Source organism: Podarcis muralis, chromosome 5, assembly GCF_964188315.1.
Source record: "Podarcis muralis chromosome 5, rPodMur119.hap1.1, whole genome shotgun sequence".
NCBI classification, from domain to species: Eukaryota; Metazoa; Chordata; class Lepidosauria; order Squamata; family Lacertidae; genus Podarcis; species Podarcis muralis.
Genome location: NC_135659.1, coordinates 57,402,123 through 57,420,475, shown reverse-complemented (window position 1 = coordinate 57,420,475; position 18,353 = coordinate 57,402,123). Strand labels below are relative to the sequence as shown.

Sequence of the window (18,353 nt, the reverse complement as noted above, 5' to 3'; positions counted from 1 at the left end):
TTATGTACTGAAGAGTTCCATAGGTTTGTAGCTGAATTTTCCTAAGGAATACTATTTGATGCATGAGCTGACTTGTCTTGCTGTATCATATGTATCTAGTGCAGCGTTTCCCAACCTTGGGCCTCCAGCTGTTTTTGGACTACAACTCCCATCATCCTTAGCTAGCAAGACCAGTGGTCAGGGATGATGGGATTTGTAGTCCGAAAACAGCTGGAGGCCCAAGGTTGGGAAACACTGATCTAGTGTTATGATGGGTTACTAGGTAAATATGGCCATGCATGGAACTAGTCACGATCTTATTCTCTAGCCTGGTTAGTCAGTGGGATACATCAGTATATGCTATTTTCTGCTGCTGACGATTGTAACACTGATGCAAGAAGGATAGACTGCAGGTAAACATTAAATTGGCACTCATCTAACCTGCTCTTTCTAAGTCTTTGTTCTCCCCCTTATTTTTGGCCTTCTAGTAGTGCCAGTATAGTTGAGTTGATGTACCTGTGTAACTGCGGTCCTCTTCCTGTGTTTTTAGTAGCTTGGGAGCTGCTAAAGAATGGCACCTTTCACCATTGCTCAGTACTACAAAAAAAAAAAAAAAAGAAGAAGAAGAAGAAGAAGAAGGAAGAAGTCAAGTTTACATGAGAGCTGCTTGCCATGGCTTCTTGCCTCACCACTATCATTCCTCCATACACTTGAAATAATGATGGAAGGGGAAAGAGCTGTAGTATAGATTCTTTCCACATGACCCTGAACTTTGGCTATTCAAAGGAGTTATGCTGCAAATCTTATTGCACCACTGTGGCTATATTACCCAGGAGAGCAGATCTGATGTGGCACGGAATCATGGGGTAGGCTTCTTTTGAGAAACCACTGAAAGAGATCTTCTCTTGTTCTGACTTCACTTCCATTCCTGTTAGCTGCACCAGAATGTCCTGTTGACGATCTACCTGCAAAATACCTTAACTGCAGCCCTGTAATGTTTATAGACTCTGAACAGTACAATATATGATAGGATTGTGTTTAGATTAAAAATATTTTTAAAAAGTACTATAGTGTTTTGTCCTTTGAGTTACATAATTTCACTTGGTCTGAAAATATATGACATTGCAGTTTGTAGGATAATTCCCCCCCCCCCCCTTACTGTAAACTACCCTGTGATTCTTGGATGAAGGGTGGTATTGAAATTTAATAAATAATAATAATAACTTGTGGTCACTAATATGTCCATAGGAACAGTATTCCGTTGCCTTGCAACAAAAATGTTATTATTTGATATTGGATAGTACTGGTTGTTGTTGTTTTTTAAAAAGGTTACTCAGTTTGAATATTAGATATTTGGGTGTATAGTGAAGATATTTTACTGCCAGTTCATCTATGAGAAGTTCTGCTGTTTATTAAATGCTGAGCATGCATTCCATTCTTCTCTTCTCCACCAGGTGATACGTAATCTAGAAAGCCTGCTGACTTTGAAAACATATCTAGCACCTTAAGTTTAGATACTGCGATTAGTGAGCTGTCTTGAGCCAATTTAGCATTTAACATTTTCTAACTCCTTTAACATTATGCTTCAACTTGTTTGAACATGTTCTAGTTCTTTAATGGTGTAGAGTTGCCATCTGTCTGGTTTTAAACTGGCCTAATTGTAGGTTTCACCTCTCTTTTTCCTTGGGTGGTGATTGTTTTATTTTTAGCTCATTCTCAGTGGCCAGTAAAATTTGCATTTCTTCAAATGAATTGTATACATACACACATGAGTGGGCTCTTTTGTTTTGAAGTTGAACAACCTCCCTGCAGTAAAGTTTACTGTAATTTAAAGATACTGGACTGCAGTGGTTTTGAAAAAGTGTATATTCTAAGCAAATACCTGCTTTTTAGAGACTGTGATAGAGTTGGGGCATGACTCTGGGATGAAACAGTTTATCCTGACACATTTCAATCTGGATTCAGACCTGGTTATGGCACTGAATCACTCTTGCTCACCGTGATGGGTGACCTTTATCTTGAGAAGGGCAAGGAATATGACCCTGTTATTCTTGTTTGATTTCTCAGTGGTTTTAGATGTTATTAAGCATGGCAACCTTCTGAGCCCACTTAGTGTGGTAAGTATTGGAGGCAGGGTTGGATTAAAAGAATAGCATTGGATGATTGTCTTTCAGTCACCTGGCAATGGTGCTGTAAGGTGGCATAGGATACTATCTTGTCTCCAAGGCTGTTTAATATTTATATGAAGCCATTGGAGATTTGGAGTGAGGTGTCATTATTACACTGATACCCAGCTCTATTTCTCTGTAACATCTGAATCAGGGGAACTCATGGACATCCATTGAGCCTGCATGTTGGAAAATTAAGATAAAGACAGTATTTTTTCACACAGTTCATAACTGTGGAACTTGCTCCCACAGGAGGTGGTGTCCCTTCCAACTCTACAACTCTATGGTTCTTTGATCTAGTTGAGATTCCTACATTGCAGGGGATTGGACTAGATGCCCCTCAGGATCCCTTCCAACTCTGCAATTCTCAGATTTTGTTTAAGTCCTGAACTGGCGCCTAGACTCAGTAGTGTTCTAGATGAGGGACAATAAACTGAATTTGGCAAGATGGAAGCACTGTGGGTGGGTGGTTCCTGAATCTGGATAATTGGTCAATTGCCTGCTTTGGACAAGGTCGTACTCCCCCTGAAAGATCAGATTCATGGTCTGGGTGTGCTTCTGGATTCATCTGCCACTATTGGAGTGTCTTCTAAGAGCTACAGCTGATATGACAACTGTGTCTATTTTTGGACCAGGATAGCCTGACCGCTGTCATCAATGTGCTGGTAACTTCCAGGCTAGATTACTGCACTGTGCTCTATGTAGGGCTTCCCTTGAGGTTGGTCTGCAAGCTACAGCTGATGCAAAATGTGACTGCTCAACTGCTTGCTGGGGCAGCATATCGCCAGCATGTTGCCTCTCTGTTGAAAGAATCAGACTGGCTGCCAGTTAGCTACCAGGCTATGTTTATCAGACTGGTTTGTAAAGTCCTATACAGCTAGGGATCATGATACCTGAAAGAGTATATCACTTGCTATATATCCAATAAATCACTGTACTTTGAAAGTCAGGGCTTCCTGCAGATACCATCTGATCAGGATGTCTGTTCCATATAATGTAGTAATTGTGCTGTTCATGTGGTGGTACCTATCCTTTGGAATTCTCCCCTTGAATGTGCTGTCTTTATTTTTATTTTTTGACACCTACTAAAGACCTTCCTCTTTCATCAAGCCTTTTAAACAGAGATCTTTCCCAGTCTGTATCTGTACTGAGATTGTTTTAAATATGTTTGTATTGGTTTATCACTTACTACTTGCAGCCCTGTGCTCCTGTGGTAAGAAAGGCAGAACATAAAGTAAATAAATATACTTTTGGGGGGTATTGGGTAAGGGGGATTCTGCTGGCCCTGAGCAGCTATTGAATACAACACATTGATTGTTTGACATATATGGTATTGATTAGATCCAGGCTACTAGCTAAACCTATTTCTCACTGAAATCACTGTGACAAGTTAGTGGTGACTTGAGTCCTGTTGATTCAGTGGGGCATAAGTGCAACTAACTTAGTCTGGATCCAAGCCAATGAACCTAAATGTCTAGGTTTGCTGCTGTTGATCCTTTCGTTTCACTTTCACTATAGTATCTGCTCTGGACCCACCATAAGTGCTTTGCCTGGCTAGAATGTCCTTTAAAAAATAGGGGCATTTTTGCCATTCAAGTATTTTATTGCTTTTTCACATAAAATAAACATAATTTGAAATATAAGCAACAACAATAGCAGCTAGTCTCTTGCTTGCTTGGATAGAGGAGAATAAGGGAGGTAGCATGGAAAAACATGGCTTTTGGGTGGCTGGCTGGCCGGAATGTTGTACAAAACGTTTATTCTGCCTGTTTGTCCTTCTGACTTGCTCCTTAGCTAGGGGGTAAGTATCCTGTCTTTAACTGAGGTAGTGGTGGGGGGAAACCACCACAGATACTGTAAACATGAAGCTGGTTGTTTTCCCTTTCCTGGACAAAAAACCAGCATCCTCATTCAAAGATGCAAATTCTCCGCTTGCACCCACATTGGGGGATGTTGTCATCAGCCAAACCTGCCAGGTGAAAGGGGACGAGAGACAGGGTATGTGTTTTTTAAAAGTGCCAAACTTTTATCAGATCATCCTAGAAGAGGGAAGGTGGGGGGCAAAGCTAAGTCAGATTCCTCTAGACATGTCAACGCAGAGAGAGAAGAGTTGCGGGTGGGATCACAGTCGGTTCCAGATTAAAATTGTAACCCCACAAAAATATTTCCTTAAAAATGTTTGGTGCTGGTAGCATGGAATTGACATCTCCCACTCCACTTAATATCTCCAGTCCAGCATGTGGAAAGGCACAGGTTCCCTATCCCAGATCTAGACATTATGAACCTGGTTGGGTCTGTAAATTTCAAGGTGGGTGATACACTGAAGCAGTTATTTGTTAAAATAGTTAAGAGATTTTTGCAGGATTTCAGAATTTGAGCAGCAGTGAAGCTAAAGTGTAGTCTTGGTGCTTTGAAGTGCTATACAGGTTGACTCAAGTCCTGACCTTGCACCATTTTCAGTTTTTTCTCTGCTAATGTGAGAACTAGAAATTGATCTCTTCTGAAATAAAAACTAGGGTTCTTGGAAAACTAGATACATCATGCTGCAGTGCTTATACATGAAAAATGCACCCATATCTGTTGCAAGCATTTTCTATGCAGATATTCAAACTACAAAATTCAAATACATTTTATTTCTAAATATTTTTCCTAGATTCCTAACAGGCAGGAGTCAAAAACATTGATATGTTGTAAGCACTAGCATATTTTTTTGCCCCACAATCCAGATTTGGCGTCTAGAGAAAAGTGGCAGATGATCAGTGAGAGAGTGCATCCAGTGTTCTCTGTGTGCATGCTCCCCTACATCCAGGAGGCATCTGTTGCAATGATAGCATTGCATTTTATGCAATACTACAGTGGTAGTATCTGTTTCCTCCCACCCACCACCCAGCCTTTTCAAGCTTGGAAACACTGATATATCACAGGTAGCTGTATCCTGCTTTTTTTAGTTGAGGCGGAGCAGGGGGGATAACGGCAAACATAATATGTTTTGTCCCCAGACAGAAAGAAGGTGAGCAGCGTTGGTGGCTGACTATGGGGTATTTAATAGGGCTTCTGAGGTTTTTTTTCCAGTTTAGTATTTTCAATTATTTTGTATAATGCCTCTCTCTGACACTCTTCTGAAGAACTAACTAGCTTCATTTAAAAGGAGTATCAACAGAGACTTTTTCTACAGACCATGTGGTGAATCATAGTTAGTAGTGTACAAATAAACCTAACTTCTGTAATCTAACTAAATTATAAGAAAAGACGCTAGAGTAACTAACCTAGGCTCAAGAGGGCAGGTAAGGAGAAGACGCTTGAGGCAACTAACCATACTAATCAAAGGACTGTTTCTGGTTCCTTGGACAAGACTAGGATGCACAATAATTGGGTTATTTCAAATGAATATGTGTACGTAGAATTTGTAAAGAGATGTTTTCAGTAAGATTTTTTACATGGATACAAATAAACTTGGGAGGGCGTGCGGGCAGGCAGGGGTTAGGTGACAGAATTCCCAGATGCTTTAAATAGCCCTGAAGCACAAAAGCTCATTTTATAGTATATCAGTTTCATTTCTGCTACAAACTCTGATAGGCAGCCCTGTGGAAATTTTGCTCTTCAAAGTTCATGCTTGACTGTGAACATACCTTTTGTACTGCTACTGCTGGTGGGAGGTGAAAGATTATCTTACCATTCCCAAGGGTTTCATTGAAAAGGTTTGAAAGTGTCTCTAGTCATAGAATAATAGAAACAGAGAATTGTAGAGTTGGAAGAGACCCCGAGGGTCTTCTAGTCAGTTTCCTGAAATAGGGTGCAGTTCCAAAGTGGATGTTTACACTGATTGTCTTTGCTTAAAATCAAATGAACTAAGAAAAATTGCTGTTTGAATTGTTACTGGTTCTTTAATCATATGACTTTGAAGGTATTCACCATTATTGTCTTCTCTCTCAGGTTTCTGTACAGACTCTGGGCGTATCCTAGAATAGCTCTGTGGCAATGAGCACTTGTTCAGTTGAACTTCAGTCAGACATTTGCTTTGTCATCCTGACTCTGCTGGTGTTTCTCCCCCACCCTTGCTCTTTTCTAATATTTCCATTTTAAAAAATTAACTCTAGAATTCATCAACCTTTTCTTATTGAAAAAGTCAAAGACTGAAACTAACTAGTGCACTCATTTTGTTTCTGATATAGCAATGTATAGAGAAATATGCTTAAAATACATTAAGAGAATGAGATAGCAAGTCTGCTTTTCAGTTTGCATTGCCTTCAGTTAGATTTTAACTGGAACAGACATTGAAACCATTCCAAGTGGCAAAGCTGGGTGATGAAATATGACACATGGAGGGGAGGAGAATTGGCAATGAGCCCTGATGCACAAATAGCCCTTTCCCCTTTGAAGCATATTTACAAGATGGAAAATAAAAACATTGCCAGCTGTGGGGTTTTCTGTTTTTTTGTTGTTGAGAGAAATATTTTGAGAAATGTTCCACAATATGTATTGTGTGGCTGTCATCCCTATATCAACATGGAATAATTTTGTTAGCATTTATGCACTTTACATGTACAGCATGGGGCATCTGAAAGCATCTGCATTTTTAATAGGCTGCAGGAAGGTGGTGGGGGGTTGGCTGGTGGGGGGCACTGTGCAGCATGAATTACTTTCTTCTTTTTCACCTCTAGTGAGTTCCATCTCTGGTCAGAACAGAAGGGAAGATATTTCAGTGAAACAAATTAGCATATTTACTGACTGATTTGAACAGGAGTTTCTTGACATATCCACATTATGAGTTACATAAAGCTCATTTTGTATAGAAGCAGCTAGCAGCTGGTGACATAAAACATTTGTTTCCACTTAGTGGTTAATGTGACATGCACCTATCCCATACCATTTGACTGAGCTGGCAGTTTTAAATATAGCCCTGTCTTCCTGGTTTACAAAAGTTGTAGTGCAGGATTAGTCAAAGCCTAGGTCTCTGATTGCCCAAGCACCTAAAATATGATGTTGTAACTTACAGCTTGGAAATATTTTCCCCCAATAACATATAACGACATTATTGATTGTGTGCAATATACATGCTCTCTGTGAGCTGAATGGAACTGTGTGTATGAGCTTTTAGGATATTTGTCCAGTGGGAAATTTCTGCAACCCATGCCTATCATGTTTATAAAACATGCATAGAAATCCATTGCTCACTAGCCCCTGTTTTCACATAAAGGTAAAGGTAAAGGGACCCCTGACCATTAGGTCCAGTCGTGGACGACTCTGGGGTTGCGGTGCTCATCTCGCTTTACTGGCCAAGGGAGTTGGCGTACAGCTTCCGGGTCATGTGGCCAGCATGACTAAGCTGTTTCTGGCAAAGCAGAGCAGCGCACGGAAACACTGTTTGCCTTCCTGCTGGAGCGGTACCTATTTATCTAGTTGCACTTCGTGCTTTCGAACTGCTAGGTTGGCAGGAGCAGGGACCAAGTAATGAGAGCTCACCCCGTTGCAGGGATTCGAACCGCTGACCTTCTGATCTGCAAGTCCTAGGCTCTGTGGTTTAACCCACAGCGCCACCCGCGTCCTTTTGTTTTCACATAGCTGCCAATAGTAACGACAACAGAGCCACCACCTTCTCCTCCTCCTTGTGTGCTTCCTTCACATAACAGTCTGCATTCTAGGAAATCGTATTATCTGAAAAAAATCAGGGTAGTACTGGCGTGGTCCTTCTGCCTTTTATCCGTTCTTTAAATTTTTGTTCAGGAAACAAAGAATTCAATGTGTTCAGTCCAGTCCACCCTGTGTACAGTGCCCATATGGAATAATGTCCATAAGGTATAGCAGAGCACTGTGTATTCGTCTCCAAGTGGTCATTCAGCATGCTAGGCTGATACAGGAAAGGGAGGTCTGTGTGTGCCCTTAAATCCCCATCCAGCTGTCCCTCTTCAGCTTGGTCAAGAAACCAGCTTTCATGTTATTTGTTTGGCAGCTGAATGAGGAGATGGGAAATCACACAGGCTGACTGTTCCATGTAACAGCATGGTATAATGTCTGTATACATTCTTACACTGCAGAGGTGTGGCAAACTAGGTTTCTGCATAATTCCTGCTGCTGGACTTGATTAAGTGTATGGTTTGGTACAGTTTTCTGTTTTGTTTTGTTTTGTTTAAACATTTTTTAATTAAAGATTTATTGGTTTACAAAAGTATGTTACATTTTCTACATACAGTGGTGCCTCGCAACACGAAATTAATTCGTTCTGCGAGTTTTTTCGTCTTGCGAAGCATGGTTTCAGAAAAGTTTTGGAAAAGCTTCAAAAATCACCAAAGTCTTCAAAAACCTCAAAAAAGGCTACCACACCGCGTGCTATGAGTTGCTCCTCGAAGTCAAGTCGCAACTGTATTAACGGTTTTAAGAAAAAGGAAACAAACTTGCAAGACGATAGGGAAAATCGTCTTGCGAAGCAACTAAAAAAACCCAAAACCCTTTCGTCTTGCGAGTTTTCCGTCTTGCGAGGCAGTCGTCTTGCGAGGTACTACTGTATCAGTTTCATTTGTTGAAACATTAGTGTTACATTTGGAAGAAAAGGGGGAAAGAGGGGGGCATGGTGAGTGGGGTTGGGGTCAGGTGGCAATGCTTCTGTTCTGCTCAATGTATGTGTGGGGTTTTATGTCAGCGTCATCTGTGCAGGTTCTCTTTACTATTCGCTTGTGTTCCTTTGGTGGTGAGAGAGGTTGGGGGTGGCCTAAGGTGTGGCTGTTTGTTTGTGATTGACTGTGGTGAACTTCGTTTTCATGTGTGAGTGGGGTGGGTGTTTTTGTATCAGGTTAGCCATATTGATTTGTATGCTGCTGGCAGATTCTTGGCGTTGTTGTGTTGGGCTGTGTATGTGATATAGGGGAACCATACCGGGGTGAAGGCATCTTTTTCTATTTGTTGCCGTGTCAGTTTCAGTTTATTGGTTAGTTTTTCAAATAAGGCTGTTTCCCATACTGTTTGATACCATTGATCCATGCTTACTCCTGACAGATCTCTCCAGTGTCTGGCTATGATGTTTCTGGCTGCTGAGGTGGGTTATGAGCTCTTTATGATGTGACTAGGCATTATTATCTTGGCAGATGTTTAGTAGGGCCAGTTCTGGGGTGACTTCTAATAATTGCTTAGTTATTTTGCATATTTCTTGTATGATTGTTGTCCAGAATAGTTGGATTTTGGGGCATTCCCAACACATGTGGAGGTATGTGCCTGTGGATGTGCATCCTCTCCAGCATTTTGGTGAATTTCCTTGGGCATATTAGCGCTAGTCTTGTTGTTAGGTACTATCTGTAAATGAGTTTCTATGGTTTGTTACAGTTTTCAGTTTTGTACTTAAACATTGCTAATTCTAATGTCAAAAACAAGCCAATTCTAATATGATTTGTATTCAGTTTTTTCTTCAGTATATTATATCTTAGTTTATTCCACAAGTCATGATAAGTATGTAATGTCTACTGCTTTTTTAGCATAATTTTTGCTGACAGCAATTATTTGATGAGAAGCTTTTTGCTTTTTGTCAGAGTGTAAATGTAAATTGTGAAACCCTGTCTCCAAAAAACCCCAGTTTTATCTTAGATTTCTAAATTTATTATGGGATAAACTTTTCTGGCCTGAAGTCCACTTCATCAGATACATGAAGTGTAATCCTCAGATGCGTGAAGTATAATCCCCAGTTGGCAGGTATATATATACAGATGACTGGAAAGGAAAAAATGTTGAAGTTGAATGGCAATGAAATACAAAAAGTACAAATATCACACTGTACTTTTTGCATTCCTTTTGTCAGTTAGCTCCAACTATATCTGCCAACTGAGCATTATACTTTGTGTATCTATTGAATACATTTCATGTATCTTATGGACTTAAGCCCACAAAAGTTTACACCATAATAAATGTGTTACTTTAAAGTCTCATAGTCTTATTTTGCTGCAACAAACTAACAAAGCTATCACTTAGTAAATTACTTCCCCCTTCAGTTTGTGTTTAAACTTTTAGAGACTCAAATGTCTTTGTCAAAAACATTCACTAATGTCTCTTTATCCATTTTGTGCCAGCACACCGCTCACTTCGTACCCACAAGACTCACAAGTCCCTTTCACAGGAGCTTTTCACATTTGTGCTATATGTGCAGAGAAGTAACAGTAGTATTATGTTGGCTGGCCCTACCTTTGACATTCTGATGATGGACATGATGTTTGCACATCTGCAACAGGGTGCTTATGCATATGCAGCTTTATGCAGATACCCCATCTCCATGGTGGACATTGGGGATGGGACCTATAGGCACAATCTCATTCTTCCTCCAAATGTATAGTCTGCACAAGAACGCTATATTTGAGAAGGGCTTTAGTCACAAATCTGAGAAAGTAATGCTCTCATGTTTTAAATGGGATACATTGTTATTTCATTAAGGGGTTATCCCTATTGCGGTATGGTTAAACAAACCTTTTATTCTCTTTCCAGGAACTTACAAGCAGCCATTGGAGCCTACTATGATTTTGAGAGTCCAAACATCAATGTGCCCTCCATGTCATTTGTTGAAGATGTGACCATAGGAGAAGGAGAATCCATCCCTCCTGACACTCAGTTTACAAAAACATGGAGGATACAAAACACAGGTAAAACAACTCTTCTTGGCTTCTGTCTTGCTACTGGTTGATGATTCCCCTCTTAATTATAATATTATAATAATAATATAATATAATATAATATAATATAATAATATTACTGGTTTCTGTAAGGTTATTCATGAGAATTTTAAAAAGCAAATATGCAAGAATGTTTTAATGTTTTTTCCTTAACAATATTTTTCATAGCAGACAGTAACAAGGTAAGAATTGTTCTGTAGGAGTTGAAAATGTTTCTTTGATTTGCATGTGAATACCAGTGTCTGCAAATCAGCTTGCTATGGCAAGTATCCTTTTCCTCTAGCAAACATAATGATCCTCTGCCCTCAAGCTTTGTGTGCAGGAGATCATCTTTGCCATTGTGCTGCATTACAGAGTTTTTCCAAGTACTTTAGCAAACATGGTGCAGTGGAGCTCTGCGTTAGATTGAGTGGGGACTGTCTTTAATCTTATGCTGTTCCTTTGGAGATGCTTGAAGCCCCACTGTTTTACTGAATCAGAAATACAGGGTAATGGTGACCACAATTTTTTGTTGGCTAACAAGGCCAGCCAAATTTATGGATTCCTGTTCCTCGGAGCCCTATTCAGACATTCAGCCAAATGTGTGAGAGGCTTGACTGTTAAATACAGTCATTGACAATCCAAGTCTGGTAGTTCTAACATATGTGGCTGAACAATGGGTTTTCCCAGGTCTTTATTTTTATGCACCAAATGCTGGAAATGTGCTATTTTTTGTTGCATGTCTTAAATGCTATGTATCCAGAGAGATATGGATGTCTCATACACCCCAGGTAGTGTGGTTGCTGACCTTGAGCCAGACATCCTGGAGAGTGAAGTCAAATGGGCCTTAGAAAGCACTGCTAATATTAAGGCCAGTGGAAGTGATTATATTCCAGCTGAACTATTTAAAATTTTAAAAAATGATGCTGTTAAGGTGCTACACTCAATATGCCAGCAAGTTTGGAAAACTCAGCAGTGGTCAGAGGATTGGAGAAGATCAGTCTATATCCCAATCCCAAAGAAGGGCAGTGCCAAATAATGCTCCAACTACCGCACAATTGCACTCATTTCACACGCTAGGAAGGTTATGCTTAAAATTCTACAAGGCAGGCTTAAGCAGTATGTGGACCGAGAACTCCCAGAAGTGCAAGCTGGATTTTGAAGGGGCAGAGGAACCAGAGACCAAATCGCAGGCATGTTCTGGATTACGGAGAAAGCTAGAGAGTTCCAGAAAGACATGTACTTCTGCTTCATTGACTATGCAAAGGCCTTTGACTGTGCCGACCACAGCAAACTATGGCAAGTTCTTAAAGAAAAATGGGAGTACCTGATCTCCTCATCTGTCTCCTGAGAAATCTCTATGTGGGACAAGAAGCTACAGGTAGAACTGGATATGGAACAACTGATTGGTTCCAAATTGGGAAAGGAGTACGACAAGGCTGTATATTGTCTCCCTGCTTATTTAACTTATATGCAGAATTCATCATGCGAAAGGCTGGGCTGGATGAATTCCAAACTGGAATTAAGATTGCCAGAAGAAATATCAACAACCTCAGATATGCAGATGACACAACTTTGATGGCAGAAAGTGAGGAGGAATTAAAGAACCTTTTAATGAGGGTGAAAGAGGAGAGCGCAAAATATGGTCTGAAGCTCAACATCAAAAAAACGAAGATCATGGCCACTGGTCCCATCACCTCCTGGCAAATAGAAGGGGAAGAAATGGAAGCAGTGAAAGATTTTACTTTCTTGGGCTCCATGATCACTGCAGATGGTGACAGCAGTCACAAAATTAAAAGACGCCTGCAAGAAGATCAAACCTATCCATTCTTAAGGAAATCAGCCCTGAATGTTCACTGGAAGGACAGATCCTGAAGCTGAGGCTCCAATACTTTGGCCATGTCATGAGAAGAGAAGACTCCCTGGAAAAGACCCTGATGGTGGGAAAGATTGAGGGCACAAGGAGAAGGGGACGACAGAGGACGAGATGGTTGGACAGTGTTCTCGAAACTACCAGCATGAGTTTGACTGTGGGAGGCAGTGGAAGACAGGAGTGCCTGGCATGCTCTGGTCCATGGGGTCATGAAGAGTCGGACACGACTAAACGACTAAAGAACAACATCCAGAGTTGGAAAGTAATAAAACTTCTGCAGAATTTTAGCACTTCAGTGTGTTAAGGTTCCTGACACATTCGTACTTCGGTGTGAATTACTTGTAAAATTTTAAGTGATGTAAATATTTTATTAAATGTCCAAGTCAACAGCACAACAGATTTTGGCTGCTGTTCTAGAGTTCAGATGAACCCTGGAAGTTGATATACTTGACACTTTCTTTAGCTGCAATTAGAAACAGATTGGTGAAACTGTTGGGCAAAGGCATAGGCTATCTTGTTTGGTTCAATAATCATTTTTTAAGGATTGGAAAGGAAGAATAAAAAGAAGTGTGGGATATGCTTGATTTTATTTCCCTTGTCTGTTTGGAAAGCAGTTTATGGTGGGGGAGGTAAACACTGAAAGCAATGGCAAGGGGACTCTTAAAATATTTTAGTTGCAATAGCCATTGTGAAATAACTTTATCTCAAGAGTTTAAATAATAATACTATGATTAAACTTTGAGAAGGGATGAAATGAGGTGAGATGAACAACCCTTGGCACTAATCTACTGGGATATAATTATGAGAGGGAAATGAGATCTGATGCAAGGAAATAGTTCTGCGAACAAATATTGCAATGACAGGATATAATCTGTATTGTTGACCTATGTATCAGTGCTTTGATTATACACACAACTTTTGTTCAAAATAATTCCAATAGAAAAAGTCTTGTCATTATATTTTCACACAAAATGCAGTTTTATCTTTATGGTGTCTGTTATGGGGATTAGATCTGGCATAGTAGGAAAAAAATATCAAACTATTCAGGTATTTCACAGATTCCCAGAGCAACAAAATGTTCCAAAATTAACATTCAGAATAAATGGACAAAGACATTAATGGCTCTTTTTTTAGCAACTCATCTGATAATTTTCCTTCTCTTAAAAAACCCAAAACAACCCAACCCAAATCAGATTCTCATGAAGTATTTTATGCGTGTTAGTGTCTGATTTACCAGAAAAAATGAGTGTTGAAATGTTTCCCCTTTTGACATTGGGATCGGAGATTTGGATAGGGGAAACAAAATAATAAACTCATATCTTAAATCAGTTGATGTTTATTTTTGGGCACTGTATATGGAGTTGAGGCCTTAAAGAGTAAGGGTAATTTCTGATTTCTGTGTGGACTAAACATTATTCTTTTTCTGAAATATTTGTTCTTTTTCCAAATGTCTTCCCACTTGTTAATCTTGCTTAGTGGCAACCCAGTTTATTCAGTTTTGATGCTTAGGTCTCTGCAGAAGATATTGTTTTGCATTTGTTTCAATGTATGAATTAATTCAGGATGTCAAAGGACTGAAATGGTTCAAGATTATGTCTTCTTGCCAGGTGAAGCAATGAATCTTAATGGCACTTGAATAATCCTTGATTTAAATGAGTTATTTCTGGTTATGAATGAATTCATTCAAGAGTTTACTTGAAGATTTTTGTTGCCTTAAATAGCAAACTGTTGGATACTTCATCCAGTTGATGAACATAAATTGATAATATCAAAAAAAATTCTGACAAGTTTTCTCTCCCCCCCCCCCCCAATAAAATACTAGTTATGTGCCTGGTTTGTATAATAACATTCTCCTCTAAAAAGCAGTAGATGGGGGAAATATCTATGCTTTTCTACAGTGCTTTTACTTTTTTTTTGTTACCCTCCTGGAGATCAGTATGCCAATACAGAATTGCTTTCTATCTTCTTTACCCACATCCTTCCATTAACATCCAATTTAAAGCCATTTGCACACTAAAATTCCCTCTGGTGTTAAAGAAAATCAAAATAGATTTTTAAATGGTGAATTTTTTTGTTACTTTGTTGCTCTGAGAATACAGTGGTACCGTGGGTTAAGAACTTAATTCGTTCTGGAGGTCCATTCTTAACCTGAGGTACCACTTTATCTAATGGGGCCTCCTGCCGCGCCGCCACTGTGCAATCACTGTTCTCATCCTGAAGCAAAGTTCTTAATCCGAGGTACTTTTTCTGGGTTAGCAGAGTCTGTAACCTGAAGCATCTGTAACCTGAAGCATCTGTAACCTGAGGCACCACTGTATATTAGTATACAGACATAATTTAAACTATACCATGCTACTTACTGATTAAAGTCGCATCAAATACATTGTAGTTCATGAAGCACATTGTATACACACGTTACTCAAATATATTTTAATACTAATGATAATAATAATAATTTTTATATTTATACCCCGCCCATCTGGCTGGGTTTCCCCAGCCACTCAGAAGAGCACTAAAAACAATAAAACTTCAGACATTAAAAACTTCCCTAAACAGAGCTGCCTTCAGATGTCTTTTCTAGGATCTAAACTTAACACACATTGTTGATGCATTGTACTGTTTTGTTCCATAATTACTTAGAGCTGGGAATTATCCTTAATGGAGTTAAACTCGGAGCACAACAATAAATTTCGAAAATATATTTTTTATTCAGTAAACTAGTGGAATTAAGAACTTGGGCTTTCAGTCATCTAGTTGTTTCTATGTAATACATAAAGTCTATCCAGTCTATTTTGTACCATCACTGTGGTGAAATGTCTGAAATTTAAATAGTCTACCCATGCCATTATTCTATTAGCTGTTAGGATCTCTTCCTTAACTTTTTCAAAGTCATTCTCAAGATAAGCTGAAGCATTTGTTTTCAGTTCCACTGTGATGGGTCAGGTGCAGCGTTCGAAATTAGCCAGGTGCCAGGCTCGTTTTGGTGTGGTGCAGGTCCAGTTCTGACCACGTGGAGGTCTCTGGATGCCAGGTTGGCAACTGGGGAAAGCAAAATGTCACCTAGAGAAGAATCAGAAATATTTTAGTTGAAGCTTGAATTTGTTTGATTCTGCATTGTTTTGTTTTATGTTTAAATGTGTTATGAACCGCGTTGAGATTTGTTCTTTAAAATACAATGCAGTATAGAAATGAAATGAACAACAGCAAGCATCACTGGGGGAGGGGAATGGCACCTAGACATTCCCTTGTGGCAACCATAACCCAGGTTTAAGGTGCCATTGAGCAATTGGATTATTTATCTGAGTTTCTAACACTGAGTGGGATAAATGCCACTTTTTCAGCTTGTAATTGCTACTTTATTGCTACATTCCTTTAGTTGTTGTCCTTTAAATTTGAGTCTTGAGCAATCTGTTACAAGTTGCAGAAAACAATGGTAAAAGGAATGGTAAACAATGGTAAAAGGAAAACGAGACAACATACCGTATTTTTCGCTCTATAACACGCTCCCAACCATAACACGCACATAGTTTTTAGAGGAGGAAAACAAGAAAAAAAATATTCTAAACAAAACAGTGGATGTATGATTTTTGTGGTTCATGCTGTGGCCACAGACATGTGATCTAACGATGAGTTTGGGGTAGCCCAATGCAAAAATCCTGAGGATCCATGTGGATCCGTGCTTTGTAACCACGTGAATGAAGGAACTCTCAGTAATGTATGGTATCTCCAATACAGTGATGAAGGAAGAGGGGGGGAGCTCGCACTTGTCCTAGGCAAAGCAGTCAACTCCTATAGGCCTAGGTGCCTTCACCCCCTCCATTAAATATTTGAGGGAGTCATCCTCCCCCCATGCTGATGGGCATTGCCATTCATATAAGGTAACAGTGTGCATGCACTTTGTCTTGAGATCATTGCAGTCTGTGAGATGGGGCTTACCTGTACCTGCCCCCCCCAATATTTTATTGAAATTGGAAGAGGGAGGGAGGGAGGGAGGGAGGGAGGGAGGGAGGGAAGAGAGATGGAGAGCTCACATTTGTCCTAGGCAAAGCAGCTAACTCCTATGGGCCTAGGTGCCTTCACCCCCCCATTAAATATTTGAGGGAGTCATCCCCCATCCCCCATTGTGGTATGTGAGTGGGGCTTACCTGGCTGTCTCCCCAATATTTTTTGAAGCTGGAAGAGGGAGGGAGGGAGGGAAGGAAGAGAGAGGGGGAACTCACATTTGTGCAGCTGCCTTGCCTCGAACTGAAGCAAAAAGAGGAGGAGATGCAGGGACACGAGCCTTGTAAGCTGCTTTGTTTGAATTTACCGGTGAGGTGCTGGGGGAGGGACGGAAGGGGATGCCCTCTTTGTCCCTCCTTCCAGCTCATTGTAAAGAAAGCAGAGTAAGAGCCACTTACATGTGTGTAAGGGAGAGCCATAGAGCAGGCAGACACTGAGAAAAAGAGGCTGTCTCCCTTCTCCCACCTTGGCTTTTACAGCTGCAGGCAGCTCTTGCCGGCTTCCAAGCTGCCTCCCTTCTCCCACCTCGCTAAAAAGCCATAGAGCAGGCAGACAGGAGGGAGAGAGGCTGTCTCCCTTCTCCCACCTTGGCTTTTACAGCTGCAGGCAGCTCTTGCCGGCTTCCAAGCTGCCTCCCTTCTCCCACCTCGCTAAAAAGCCATAGAGCAGGCAGACAGGAGGGAGAGAGGCTGTCTCCCTTCTCCCACCTTGGCTTTTACAGCTGCAGGCAGCTCTTGCCGGCTTCCAAGCTTGCCTCCCTTCTCCCACCTCGCTAAAAAGCCATAGAGCAGGCAGACAGGAGGGAGAGAGGCTGTCTCCCTTCTCCCACCTTGGCTTTTACAGCTGCAGGCAGCTCTTGCCGGCTTCCAAGCTGCCTCCCTTCTCCCACCTCGCTAAAAAGCCATAGAGCAGGCAGACAGGAGGGAGAGAGGCTGTCTCCCGACACTCAGCTGTTGCTCAGCTGTTGCCGGCTTCTCAGGGAGCCAAGCGGAGGAAAAGAGGCTGCCGAACAGCCAGCAAGAGCGGCTCCTCCTGCCTGCATTCGCTCCATAACACGCACACACATTTCCCTTTACTTTTTAAGGGGGGAAAACTGCGTGTTATGGTGCGAAAAGTACGGTAGTCTTAAAGTTAAAACTGAGAATTAATACATTATTTTAGAGCTGTATGTCTCTGTATGTAAGTTCAATTCATGTGAATATGCTACAGGTTCCCTTCCTTCCCACTTGTATGTTCCCAGTATTTCCTTGTCTGTTGTCCTCCAATCATACTTTGCTACAGTATCTGAAATGTCAGATTATTGTTAGTGCTAACCAGAGTGAGCATTAGTAAAGGTAAAGGTACCCCTGCCCGTACGGGCCAGTCTTGACAGACTCTAGGGTTGTGCGCTCATCTCACTCTATAGGCCGGGAGCCAGCGCTGTCCACAGACACTTCCGGGTCACGTGGCCAGCGTTAGTGCCAACCAAAATTGCCCCCAAACTAGTTTTTGGGAATTCATTTCAAGCCATGCTTTCAAAACATGTTATTGTTCATGCTAATCACAAAATTAAGTTCAGGGTATTTTCCTGGTTTTCCAAATCACTTTGTGCAGTGTCAGAAAGTGATGTTTGAGCCCTAGTGCTTACTATTTGGAATCAGTATTTTTTAATGTTGGACTACTAATCTTAAAACTGAGTCTTTGAGAACAACAACAAAAGCTTCGTTC

General features: G+C 40.7%; 1 protein-coding gene across 2 annotated transcripts in view; it reads left to right on the top strand.

Moving 5' to 3' along the window:
* ILRUN (inflammation and lipid regulator with UBA-like and NBR1-like domains) overlaps positions 1-18,353 on the top strand; it is a 38,490-nt gene that overhangs the window by 7,827 nt on the left and 12,310 nt on the right. For both annotated transcript variants that reach the window (XM_028734086.2, XM_028734084.2), the window contains exon 2: positions 10,608-10,762. In XM_028734086.2, coding sequence (XP_028589919.2) covers positions 10,608-10,762 — 155 coding nt within the window. The remainder of the gene's footprint in view (positions 1-10,607; positions 10,763-18,353) is intronic.